The sequence below is a fragment of a genome, unplaced genomic scaffold (assembly GCF_019419815.1).
Source record: "Pyrus x bretschneideri cultivar Hongxiangsu unplaced genomic scaffold, Pyrus_bretschneideri_v1 Contig30, whole genome shotgun sequence".
Taxonomy (NCBI): Eukaryota; Viridiplantae; Streptophyta; class Magnoliopsida; order Rosales; family Rosaceae; genus Pyrus; species Pyrus x bretschneideri.
The window spans coordinates 4,140,283-4,152,466 of NW_025999613.1; the positions used below are offsets into that span (position 1 = coordinate 4,140,283).

Sequence of the window (12,184 nt, forward strand, 5' to 3'; positions counted from 1 at the left end):
AACTCAATGATCAAACGGGTATTGTATTGAATCAAAAATGGATCCAAATTAAAATTACATTAGAAGGGCAATCTTCTAATAAAGGAGGGAGTTAAGAATTCAGATAGGGTTTCAAGGAGATTGTTTATGCTCGTGTTTTCCACATACACCAATTCTTAGTTCATAAAGTTTCCGTTTCTTCTTTGTGGGCAGCAAAGATGGTGGTGGCTGCATCATGACAGTCACATACCATTTCAGCAACCTCTATAACCTTCTTCTCAATGTTGACGACTTGAGTTGAAGGGTGGGAGTTGTTGGTTTTACGTTGGGTTTGGAGGAGATAACATGATGGGGGTGGTGGTGATGGTTAGTTGGTGAAGGCTATACTTTTATAACCTCCTAATTATTTTGATAACAAAGTAACTCCTAGTTAACGTAAAAGATTTTTAATTGCGACTTAACGATGTGACATTTTTAATAAATTGAGTACTTGTTTGGAATATGAAAAACAGTTGAGATTAATTTAGAATAACACTAAAATGGTGAGAGATGTTAAGTACTTAATATTAATTTTTAATTAATAATAAAAAAAAAAAAAAACTGGGAAATGAAAATGAAAAATGTTGGTTAAGAGCGGCAAAGCCGCGAGAAAGTTGGAAGATCCGCCCGGATGTCATCGTTGGCAGCGTGTTAGGGAGGAGAAGTTAGAGAGAGAAAGATACGGAGGGAGGGGGAGAGAGAAAATCTTTGCTCGTCTCTCTTGGTACAATCCGTCTCAGAAACCACAAAATAAATAGTTGTGAGCAGAGAGGCAGCTGGTTTTGAATTTCATCCCAAACCCAGAAGCCTCTCTCTCACTCCTCAATTGCTCATTTGCATGTCCGTGATTGTTTGAAGAAATTGGTTTTCCTTGGTGGGTTTTCTCTCTTCTGGTGCTGGTGACTTTGTAGTGCAGGGAAGGAAGTGGAGTTTGTGATGGGGGGAGGGTTTTGGAGTTGAGAGAATACAGCATTTTTAGGCAGCTGGGTATGGCACAGAATAAACCCAAGAGGCTCTACCAAGTTTGGAAAGGAAGCAATGTGAGTTTCTCTCTCTCTCTCTCTCTCTCTCTCTCTCTCTCAATTGGGTTCACTGTTTTTCACTTCTGACTGCTTTTTGATCAACATCAATTCAATTGCTTTATCATTTTGTGTTCCTTCTTTTGTTCCAATTGAAAGAAGAGGATGAGATTATGACTTTATGTTAATTCCCTTTGTGATTGATTTTCATTTCCTCTTTCTTTTGTGTGTTTTCGTCTTTATATTTGAGTTGCAGCAGTTGGTTTCCCTTAAGATACTCCCTTTTTCTAGCTACACTAGCTTTACTTGATTGAACAGATAAGTATCTTCTAGGTCAAGGTCCAGCGTTTCGAGTTCATGTTAATCAGGTTGTGTTTACTTTCTTTCATTCATGTGTTTGCGCCACTGTGATTACTTCTTATCGAGTGAATTTTTATTGTTCTGAGCAAGAATTTGCCCACCAACTACATATGTACTGAAAAATCGATAATGTAATATTTCGTATCGTAGCAGGGGCAGAGCTATTAATTGGCCTGGAATAACCTCTGCCCCCATCCAATTTCTCAACACCTTTAGAACCTATAGAGTGTAACCATGTATTGAGATCCTATACTTTTAGGCCTCGTTTGGTCTCTATGATTGGTTGGAGCGGATAACTTATAAAATTCAAGGTATATTAAAGGTAGTGGTGAATGGTTTTTCATTTTGAAGGGATGAAGGAAACTTCTCCCTTCTAATCCTCCCAGTCTTAGGGTGATTCTAATGGATAAGTTTCCTTAATAATTAATCCATCGTCTACCTTCAAGTTGGACACAAATTTTCATTTCGTTCTTCAAAATACCTTCAATATGTTTGGTTATCCATTCCAATTTACTCTTAGAGACCAAACAAGGCCTTCCCAATATCAAACCTACCTCCCCTGCGGATGGTTGATTGATTGTAGTGTCATATATGCTTCATCAGTAGGCTTAAAAAAATGTAGTCAGAAAAAAAAATATGGCTTTTGAAATTGATTTGTTGTACCTCTATATCAGTGAAGAACAAGGAAAACAAAATTTAAATCTAAACACTAACAAAATACTTGTATTTATTGTATCAGCTGCATATTTCCCCCTTTCCCTTATATCTGTGGATATATGAATGCACGTATCTTTTCAAGTTGCATAATATTGAAATTATTGTTTGGTACTTGATGTGGCACAATTGATCATGACTTGAAATACTTTCCTAACTGAAAATTTTATGGACTATTCTTTCTGTTTATGATATACCACTATACCAGTAGTATGACTGGTGGAATATTGCTAAAAGTCCAATCCAGTTTGGTGTACTTGCACTGATGGGGATTTTTATTGGTTTTGTCAGAACTTTTTCTGTGGCGGGAGATTAATTTTTGGTCCTGATGTGGCATCTCTTCTTCTGTCTACACTCCTTATTGCTGGCCCAGCAGTTGCCTTCTGTTTGAAGGTTTATCTTAAAATCAAAGATGAGAAGAACAAGAATGAGAGTCTATGGCTTCCTGTGTTAGTTATTGGCTCAGTTCTTACAATATTGGTAAGGCTGTTATTATTTATTATGTATTTTTGTTTATTGCTATCAGTAATTGGTATGTTATTCCTGTATCAAAAGAGGTCATTGTTATATATGGCTATTCGTGTGGCCTATTTTGGTATTTCTTATGAGATAACTTACGACTTTAGTAGTTTACCAAATTTGGCCAAGTCATTATTGAAACTCAAATTCTTGCATTCGAATTAATTGCAGCATCCATAGGATAATTCCCGTCTTGAAAGTAAAGGAAAAATCAATTATTACAACATCAAAACTAAATACTGAACAACTATTTATATTGTCCTCCGTTTTACCAGAAATGACGTTACTTGTGGTTGTCCTGTGAAACCTGGGTCTTGAGAAGGAAGTATGAGTTTTGACTTTTCTTATAGTGGCATTCTATATGATCAAAACTGCACGCTGACATTTGATGGCTCAATACTTTTACCATTGTTTTTTCTGCCTCCATCATTAAAACTACTTAATAATCCAGTCTGAGTCAATATAAACTTCAATTATTGAAGGGTGAAAGTAGCGTCACACTTGGGAAGAGAGCACTAGAGATGTTATCAAGGATATGGTTAATTAGATTATTAAGCTCAAATCTTATAATGGATTACATCATGCGAGATTATTTCCTTAGACAATGCACTAAAATTTGAAGGAACTTACAAGCAAGAAGTACATAATCCTCAAATGATAACAGAAGACCAATTTTCTAATCAGCCTTGGAATGTGTTTTCTTTTCTTTTGTATTGTGGATTCTTTTCTATTACATGTACAATATCAGTTTTGTGCATATTGCAGTGATGTTAACATGTTAAAACTTTTGGTGCATGGAATCTCTTTCCTTCTTGTTGTGGTCGTGGATCTGAGCCAGCAGGCACTTGGATTGCATTCCGATGACAGCATTATCTTGATAATGGCTAAATAATTTTTGTCACATGAAAACTAGTTTAACACCCTATTCTTACAATTCTGATTCTTCTAGCATTTAAACATCATCTGACATTTAGCTTGTTTCTGTGCAGGATTTAACCTTTCTCTTCTTGACTTCTGGTAGAGATCCTGGAATAATCCCTCGAAATTCAAGGCCTCCAGAATCAGATGAAGCATTTGATCTAGCTACCCCATCCATGGAGTGGGTTAATGAAAGAACTCCTCATTTGAAGCTACCTCGAACAAGAGATGTGATTGTAAATGGTCACACAGTAAAAGTGAAGTATTGTGATACTTGTTTGCTTTATCGTCCTCCCCGTGTATCTCACTGTTCTATCTGCAACAATTGCATTCAGAGATTCGATCATCACTGTCCGTGGGTTGGTCAGTGCATTGGAATTGTAAGTTATTAGCTTGTCTGGGTAAAAGAGTACCTTTCCATGTTTATGCCATCTGTGATGAGAAATTGGTATATTGCCAACTCTTCTGAACTTGATTGGCTTAATATAGTGAATATAATTTATCAAAGACTAGAGGCATGATCTGTCATGAATTGCTGTTGGAACAAGCTGAAAAATTGTGTATCTAACTGCGATTTTGTACCTGTGTAGTTGAGCTTCTCAATATATCTTGGGTCTTACTTATTAGCACTTACATCACTACATATGTCTTTTCAAAGTTGTACTTTGATGGTCTTGAAACTTTGCTGAGAAGATTTATCTATTATATACTAACAGTCTTGAAGTTCAAAATGAGAATAATAGTATGATAGTTCTGATTCCTTTATAAATCGAACACTCAAATTTTCATAATGCAGAATGGGGTAGTTACTATAATTGTAATTTACGTTATTGTGTTGGCCCATTGGGTTAGGCTACGAGGACTTAGGTCTCCTTATGCAGGGCATGGGATTTCCTGTATCTTTAGAAAATAGTAGTTTCTAAACGTTGGAGTAGGTCCTAAAGGGATCCCACTTATAAAGTTATTATATTGAAGGTAAGATATGTGGAATTCTTACATATACTATATCTTTGCTTTGGGATGCATTACTCAGCCCTTTGATACTTTTGCTAGTGAGTTGCTCTTTCGAACATAATGGTATTTTATATGTAAGTTTACTGGATATAAGGCTCGTTTGGAAGTGCTTTTGAAATGGCTGAAAGCACTTTTGGTGAAAATGTTTTTGGGACCAATCCTTACTAAAAGTAACGGTGCTTCTTGCAGGAAGCACTTCAAAGTGTTTTTTGAACCCAAAAACATTTTCTCTAAAAGAGCTTTCAGTCATTTTAAGAGAAATTTCAAACAAACGAGGCCATAGTATCACCTGTAAATGGCCCGACTCTTTCTTTTTTTGACAGTGACCTTGAGCTCTCCAAGTCAGCCATCCAATGTTTAACATGAATATTGCAAGCATGTGAACCACAAGTAATTTGTTTTGAAGCAATTATAATGCAATAAACTTGTATGGATTATCAAGTCGGATGGTTGCAATTTATTCGGTGCTCAAATCGTTATATAATAATTGATTATTTTGTCTACTAAGAAAGTAACTGTCCTCTTCTATGTTTGGTTGCAGCGTAACTATCCGTTCTTCTTCATGTTCATATCAACCTCAACCATACTGTGCATATATGTTTTTGTCTTCTCTTGGATAAACATAGTTCAACATGGCAGTCTTCCGAAAGCTTTTGCCAATGATATCCTTTCAGATATCCTTTTAGCATACTGTTTTATCGCTATCTGGTTTGTTGGTGGCCTTACAATCTTCCATTCCTACTTGATATGCACAAACCAGGTAACTTTTTGAAACTAACGATTCAAATTATATAACCTGAGTGGTTTTCTGTCACTCTTAAGATTTCTTACCTACGGAAAAATTAGCTGCTGGCATTTGGGCCAAGGATGCATATCAAAACTTAGTTTTAAAATATTGATGAATAATCAAAGAACATAGTTTCAATGAGTAGGGAATAATTGTCTAACAAAAATTTTCTTTCTGATTGATGGAATGAAACAAAAAATTTCAACATTTTTTTTTCTTTCTTTTTTTTCCATTGGTATCTTTGAATCTATGTCTGAGGGCATATTGCTTGTGTGGTTACCATTGTGATAACAAAGTGTAGTCTACTGGCATCATGGAGTGAATTATTTTGTGCAATTTTCATTTAGTTTATTTGGAATATGCTTAGTACTGTGATTCATGTTTTGTTACAGACAACATATGAAAACTTCCGGTACCGATATGATAAGAAGGAGAACCCGTATAACAAAGGAATGATTTGGAATGTCAAAGAAGTTTTTTTCTCCAAAATCCCTCCTTCAATGAATAGATTCAGATCATTCATTGAGATGGATGAACAGATGATTGCAGGATCTGGGACTCCAAATCACGGGGAAGGTACTATGAGCTCAAAGGAGAAAATAGATATTGAAATGGGAACTAGGCATGCGGAGGACAATGGTTTATCACTTCCAAACATTTTGCGGAATTTTGACTATGATGATTTGGAGGATGATTTGAAGGATGCAGGGGAACAACGCGGGCCTGCTTTTGACCCCCTTTTTCCCGTTCAGCCAGAAGTAAAAGAATCTGTGCAATACTCGGCAGATGGAGATAAAATTACAGAAAGTGTTGCTACAAGGGATGCGGTGAAATATTCTATGCGAAGCACACCTCTGGGAGATGAATTGCAAGCATCGGTCCATAGCACCACTTCCTTTGATGGAGCAAATGAGGAAACTGATTGTGGAAATAAAAAATCCTAAAACCATCACCTGTTTTACAAGCATAAAGGTTTGTACCTTTTATTCGATTTCCATATTGCATCATTTTAATTTATTTTTTATTGTTTTTTTGTTTTCTGGGGGGGGGGGGGGGGGCTAGGATTCTTATGCTTTTAACCTCTAAGTGAGTATTTTGGTGTAAAAAAAAATGATTATTTTAGTTGTCTACTTGCACGTGAGTTAACTGGTTCTTCTATCAATAACAAAAAGTATGCCGAGAAACCATAAAATATTTGAGCTTTCTATTGAATCCAGATGCTCTATTCTCAGCGTAAAGAAAAGATACACGATTATCAAATGGAAGGGTAATGCAATGTGGACTGGACAATTTCTAATTGAAGTTTTATCAAATGCCACAAAATCACGTGTTCTTATCGATGCTGGTTTTAGGTGCTGTGTGATACGAAATGCTCTTCAAAATGCCACTGACAACATAGTGGACAAAAACGATCTCCTATGTTATTCCCCCAACATCTCTTAACTTTGTGCACATGCTGTCATGTTTAGTATAATTTTTGGTGTTATTTATTCTCTTTTTGGATTATCATTCTTATTCTATTTTCTACTTGACCTTCGTCCCTTAATAACAGGTTTGGCTACAACATTCTCTTCTAGGGCTATTGCATCTCGTGAAGGGTCTTTTGTTTCAGCAGTAATGGCAGTCAGAGAATGAGTACACGGTTAGTTGTTTCTTAATGTAGTTACACTAGTTGGTCGATTTGAAGATTTTGGCGAAGGAGAGTTCATACAGTTACAATGTCCCGTTATAAAATCCCGGTTCATGATTGTTGTAAAATGTCCTGCTGTTTACAATAATGCAGAAATCTGCAAGGGATGGTGTCCGTAGCAATTTAATGTTCAATGGTTGTGACTGTTTTTTGAATTTAATTTGCCCTCCTCATGACTTGGAAATTTGCTGGTTTTCCGATTATGTTCGCATTGTAGGGTATTGGGACATAATCATTTGAGATCTGGATTGACTTGCTCCCGAGTTACGTTGGAGAGGATACAGTGGTTCGTTACGTTTCCCTTGTGTTGTGATAATGATTTTGATAAACTATGTTAGAACCATTTGTTACGAGTTATCATCCTATGTGCTTTGAGGTTTGGAACAGAAAACCGAAACCTAAACACATACCAAATCGAACTGCACCAAACGGTTCAGTTTTGCAGTTTTGAAACAGTTTCAGGTTTGAAATTGAACCGTAGTGTAGGGAAACGATTTGGTTTTGATTTTTACTTTTGAAAGCCTGCATCAAAACAAGTGCTTACTAAGGGACTCGGATTATCTCCCTCTACTCCCCTCCCTTCCTGTCCCCTAATTTCATTCCCAGCTGTTATAAAAAAACTCCTTGGGAAAAAATAGGGTCAAAGGTTCTAAAGACCTAGGCGTTCGTCGGGTGGCTAGCTGGGGTCTGGCGTCTAGGCAGCCATGCAAACTGGGTAGATTTAAGTAAATTTTATATATTGTGTGAATAAGTATTTGTTTATACTTAAAAAAGCACATAATTGTATTGTGATACATCAATTGCAAAATAAGATGACATACAGATGATAAAGTATTAGAACTTATTGCAAACATGGGTGGAAGCATATAATAAGTGTTTATCAAAGTATTTAACAAGCTCTTACATTTTATTGACAAAATAAAATGCAAAATGAAAGTTATCGATTTTCTATCTTAGTGAGAGTTGCGACTTAGGCAGTCAAGGCTCAAGCCTAAGCAGGTTTGGACGCACTATCTTAATTTCCAAACAGCTAGGAACTAATTGGGGCCATGACAAGTCGTCTAGCGCCATAGTAAATGGGATGAATATGGAAATGTGGCTGGTACACAAACACTGAGCTCAAAAAACCAACCCAAACTGACGCAGCAGATAAATAAGGTTTTGAAATGCAAGCCGAAAATTAGCAAATGAGTTGGTTTTGGTTTGACAAAAATATTACTAGTTTCGGAATGTAATTCTCATGTTCCTTTCCGGGCGATGAGACTAAAAATACTAGCAAATAGGTTTTAAACTTTTTTTTTTTCTCCGTTTGATTTACTTTAACGTAGTAACGTGAATGAAAATTGCTTCAGTGAGGTTTTCTGCTAAAATATAAAGTAAGAGGAATATTAATGAAAGGTTATGAAGCCATTTTTACAAAAGAAAATGAAAGGTTATGAAGCAAGTGCACTGAAACAATGGGTTGTATCATAACAAAACATGAACAATATCATCTTGGCTTTGAGAGGGACGGAAGGCCGTACAAAAAGATCAGTAGACTAGCTGGGTTTCAAATTCTGCAAAATCAACAGAGCTGGACTCAATGGGAGGCATCAAGTAAGCGGCAAGAAGCTCCGACGCCAAAGCAGCAACAATCGGTACCCTTTTCAAGTTTTTCGCCAAGGAAATGTCGTCACTCTCCCCGACGGCAATCAGCTTCTGGTTAATTTGCACCATGCGGTCCAGTTTTCTTTTGAGTTCTGGGTTTTCAACATCAAGCACAGCTGGGAATATTCGTGCTGTGGTGCGATTTGTCTGTGTAGCGAAACAGAAAGAAAATGATCATAAGAAACAGCAGATATGGATAATGCCAATAAATATGGAACCGAATTGCAGGCTGACCTTAGTGATAACGTGCGTATCAAATTCTTTAGTGTTGAGGCCGATGCCTTCGTAGAAAGCTGTCTGCTGGCAATCGTTGAGGTATATTGTCACATACACCAGCAAGGGGTAGAAGAACTCTAGTTGATAAGTTATTCGGAAATTGAGTGATTCTGTAACAACGCAGAGCCAAGCGAAACACAGCACATTCATTCCTTGCTTACCGATAAGCAGAAGAATCGGGACCAGAGTTTAGCCTTCCAGTCATTGAGGAATTGAGGCGGGGCCTTCATGAGGGCAGAAAAGAAATCGCCATGGCGGTTCTCGTCCTGGCACCAGTTCTCGAAGTACTTGAAAATGGGGTAGCACTGGTACTCAAGGTTCTCCTTGAGATGCTGGTAGATGGTAATGTATCTCCAGTACCCAATCTTCTCAGACAAGTAAGTAGCATGGAAGATAAACTTTGGCTTGAAGACTGTACTTTCCTCGCCTTTGTCAAAAACCCCAAGTCCAATGCCAAATTGAAATCCGACAGCCCCTTGTTTAGAAAACCGGCATGCCGGGGTTCGTCTCGAGACATGAGCGAGAATATCTCTGCCACAACTGGATTTGTTTTCTGCAATGAATTCATTTCAATTTTTCGTTATTTGAGAACAAGTTCAACAGATCAATGCTAACCACACAGATACTAATGCCAAAATGCCTCGGCACAAATCAAAACTGAAACTATTCGATATAAGTTCTATTTAACTTCGTCAATTTTCCGATGTCTTAAACACAAAACTTTAAATTCATATACTTTGATTTTGAAAGAAAAACAAGCAAGCAACAAGCCTTAAGCCTTCTTCCGGGCTCTTTGTAAAGAAGGAAGCCGGAGAACTCAGCAGTGCAGGACCTTTCCAAAAACTAGATAAAGATCTTGCAGAGCGGGCCCTGCAGTTTATCAGCAGCCTCTTTGAACTCCTTGTTCCTAACAAAGTGTGTTTGGTTGCAGTCAGTCTTGAACTCCTGCAGCAGCACCTCGAACTCCGCCTCGTTCAAGTTCTTGTTGATCTCCCTGTTGAACAATGTCTACATCTCGTCAAAGTCTATTGTGCAGAATCTCAGCACCAAAAGGGTCTCCTTTGGGGGAGTTTTCGGGGCCTTCTTGGCCGGCTTTTTCATCGCTGGAGCTGCCGTCTCTGCGCTGGCCGACATCCTCAGCGTTGACAACCTCCTGTCTTGGGACTGCCGGGGTTGCTTCCGAATCTGGGGGCGCCATTGCTGAATTTCGTGAGGGGTTTTACGAGAGCCATTTTTGGAGGGAGAGTGAGTGAGTGAGTAGAGTGAGCGAGCTCTCTTTCGGACCATATAGCTGTATTTTGAAGGGAAAATTTTTATTTGAACTCAAATAACCTTTTTCTACACCTAACTTAAACTTCAATTTTAATTATTTTTTTTACTCTATTGTATAATTACCATCAAGTACGAAATGAAATTAACAATATAATTAAAACTTATCAATAAATCCACGCTTTATAACTAAAGCCTACTATCACCCCTTGTTTCATCCAAACGATCCATGCAATGGTTTCATCCGGCCTTCTAGTGTATGGTTCTTTCGATACAATACCAAGGATAAGACATGATTCATTCAAGCCATGAAACTGGCAATCACTGAAACATCATTTGCTTTTGGTATGGATAGAGGGGTACCTTTCCCCTGTCAATTGGATAAGATTGTGTCAACCTCAACCAAGTAAGTGCTGATCAGTCGTATAGGGTGTTCGGGATCTGCACTAGTCTTCAAGGTCTAAAGCTGTGAAAAATGATTATTGATTAATCCTTGAGGAAAGATATGAACACACATTAAATCAAACAAGCACTCTTCCAGACATTACTAAATTCAAGTAAATCTGCTGTATTCCCATACAATTACAAAGTAACTTGAATATATCATATCCATGGAGAAAAAGGCTGTACTTCAGTAGGTGGTTTGATTTCAACTTTGATGAGCTCTCTCCAAAAAAATCCAATGCATGGTTCTTATAGTTTCACAATTTAGTTTAGTGAAATAGAAGTTGAAATATTATTGATTGCTAACCCTATCATAAAATGATTGCAAGGACGATTATATTGCGTAGATAATGAATTTGTCTACTTTTCGTAGTCCTAACTAGACCTGGCAATTTCTTACACGACCCGTTAACACGACACGTAAACGACACGAAAATAACGGGTTTCGGGTCAACACGATAACTAATCGGGTCATTATCGGGTCACACGATAATAACCCGTTAATAACGGGTCCTTAACAGGTTTACACGAGAGTGACATGCAGGTAACCTGTTTCGACACGATAAGAAAAATGTTATTTTGATGATTTTAATTTTTTTAAACTACTAAAAAAAGCTTACTATAAAATGCAATAGATATAATGAATATGTATATATTGCTTATTAATTATTATTATATATAAACATTAAATTTTAAGTTTTATTTATTTATTTATTTTTATAGTATATTATAGGCAAAGATTGAGATTAAAAATCATAAAACACATTAAAAATAAAAATATCAAGTAACATAAAAATACCAAACACATAAAAAAATTATAATAATTAATTTCCCACCTAATATTTTAAGAGTTTCATCCATTTCCCGCCTAATGTTTGGGAAATTTTGCAGCCTATATCCATCCATTTCCTGCCTAATATTTAACCCAAAGAAACTCGAAGTGTTAGTTAATGTATCGTTTTGATGGGATACGCATCCTATGAAACAAATTTCAATGATCCAACCGTCAAACTTGTTTATATATGCTTCGAGATTGAATACGCCAAAATTTGCAAAAAAAAAATATTTAAAGATCAAGAAATGAGACAAAACATTTCAACGGTTATAAACGAAAAATCACGATTTAACGGTTGTTTTAACCCTGATTTTGATGATTTTTTACAGCTATACTCCTTGACCCTATATGAATATAATCAATGAATTCGATCTTCAATTTAAAATATTTACATTGGTGGATACCACAAAATCTTATGTTATACTTGATAAAAGTATAAATAAACTCTCAAGTGTTAGTGAATCTAACATTTTGATGGGATACGCATCTTACAAAACTAATTTCAACGATCCAACCGTCAAACTTGTTTATATATGCTTCGATATCGCATACACCAAAAATTGCAAAAAACAAACATTCAGAGATCAAGTAACAAGACAAAAAATTTTGACGGTTATAAACGAAAAATCACGATTTAACGGTTATTTTAACTCCGATTTTGATGATTTTTTACA

General features: G+C 36.6%; 1 protein-coding gene and 1 pseudogene across 4 annotated transcripts; one reads left to right on the plus strand and one right to left on the minus strand.

Annotated features, from left to right (window-relative positions):
* Positions 1-605: 605 nt before the first annotated feature.
* On the plus strand, positions 606-7,473 carry LOC103940564 (probable protein S-acyltransferase 4). 4 transcript variants are annotated; one of them, XR_007260381.1, is made up of 7 exons: positions 606-1,058; positions 2,403-2,591; positions 3,620-3,928; positions 5,104-5,322; positions 5,742-6,321; positions 6,902-6,991; positions 7,252-7,473. XR_007260381.1 is itself a non-coding variant. In XM_009338243.3 (6 exons), exons 1-5 carry the CDS (start codon positions 1,008-1,010, stop codon positions 6,291-6,293), a joined length of 1,320 nt encoding a protein of 439 aa, XP_009336518.2. In that variant the 5' UTR covers positions 606-1,007; the 3' UTR covers positions 6,294-6,321; positions 6,902-7,199. The 4 variants fall into 4 exon arrangements, 2 of the variants coding, with proteins under 2 accessions (XP_009336518.2, XP_048446098.1); XR_001952644.2 differs by having other exon boundaries at positions 7,257-7,473; XM_009338243.3 differs by lacking the exon at positions 7,252-7,473 and having other exon boundaries at positions 6,902-7,199.
* Positions 7,474-8,407: 934 nt separating this feature from the next.
* On the minus strand, positions 8,408-10,200 carry LOC103962090 (annotated as a pseudogene).
* Positions 10,201-12,184: the final 1,984 nt, after the last annotated feature.

Excerpts from the sequence above, each read along its gene's own strand:
- LOC103940564 (XM_009338243.3), top strand. The coding sequence starts at position 1,008 with ATGGCACAGAATAAACCCAAGAGGCTCTACCAAGTTTGGAAAGGAAGC. Across the intron at positions 1,059-2,402 it reads AAGTTTGGAAAGGAAGCAAT|AACTTTTTCTGTGGCGGGAG; the intron begins GTGAGTTTCTCT and ends TGGTTTTGTCAG. Across the intron at positions 3,929-5,103 it reads TTGGTCAGTGCATTGGAATT|CGTAACTATCCGTTCTTCTT; the intron begins GTAAGTTATTAG and ends GTTTGGTTGCAG.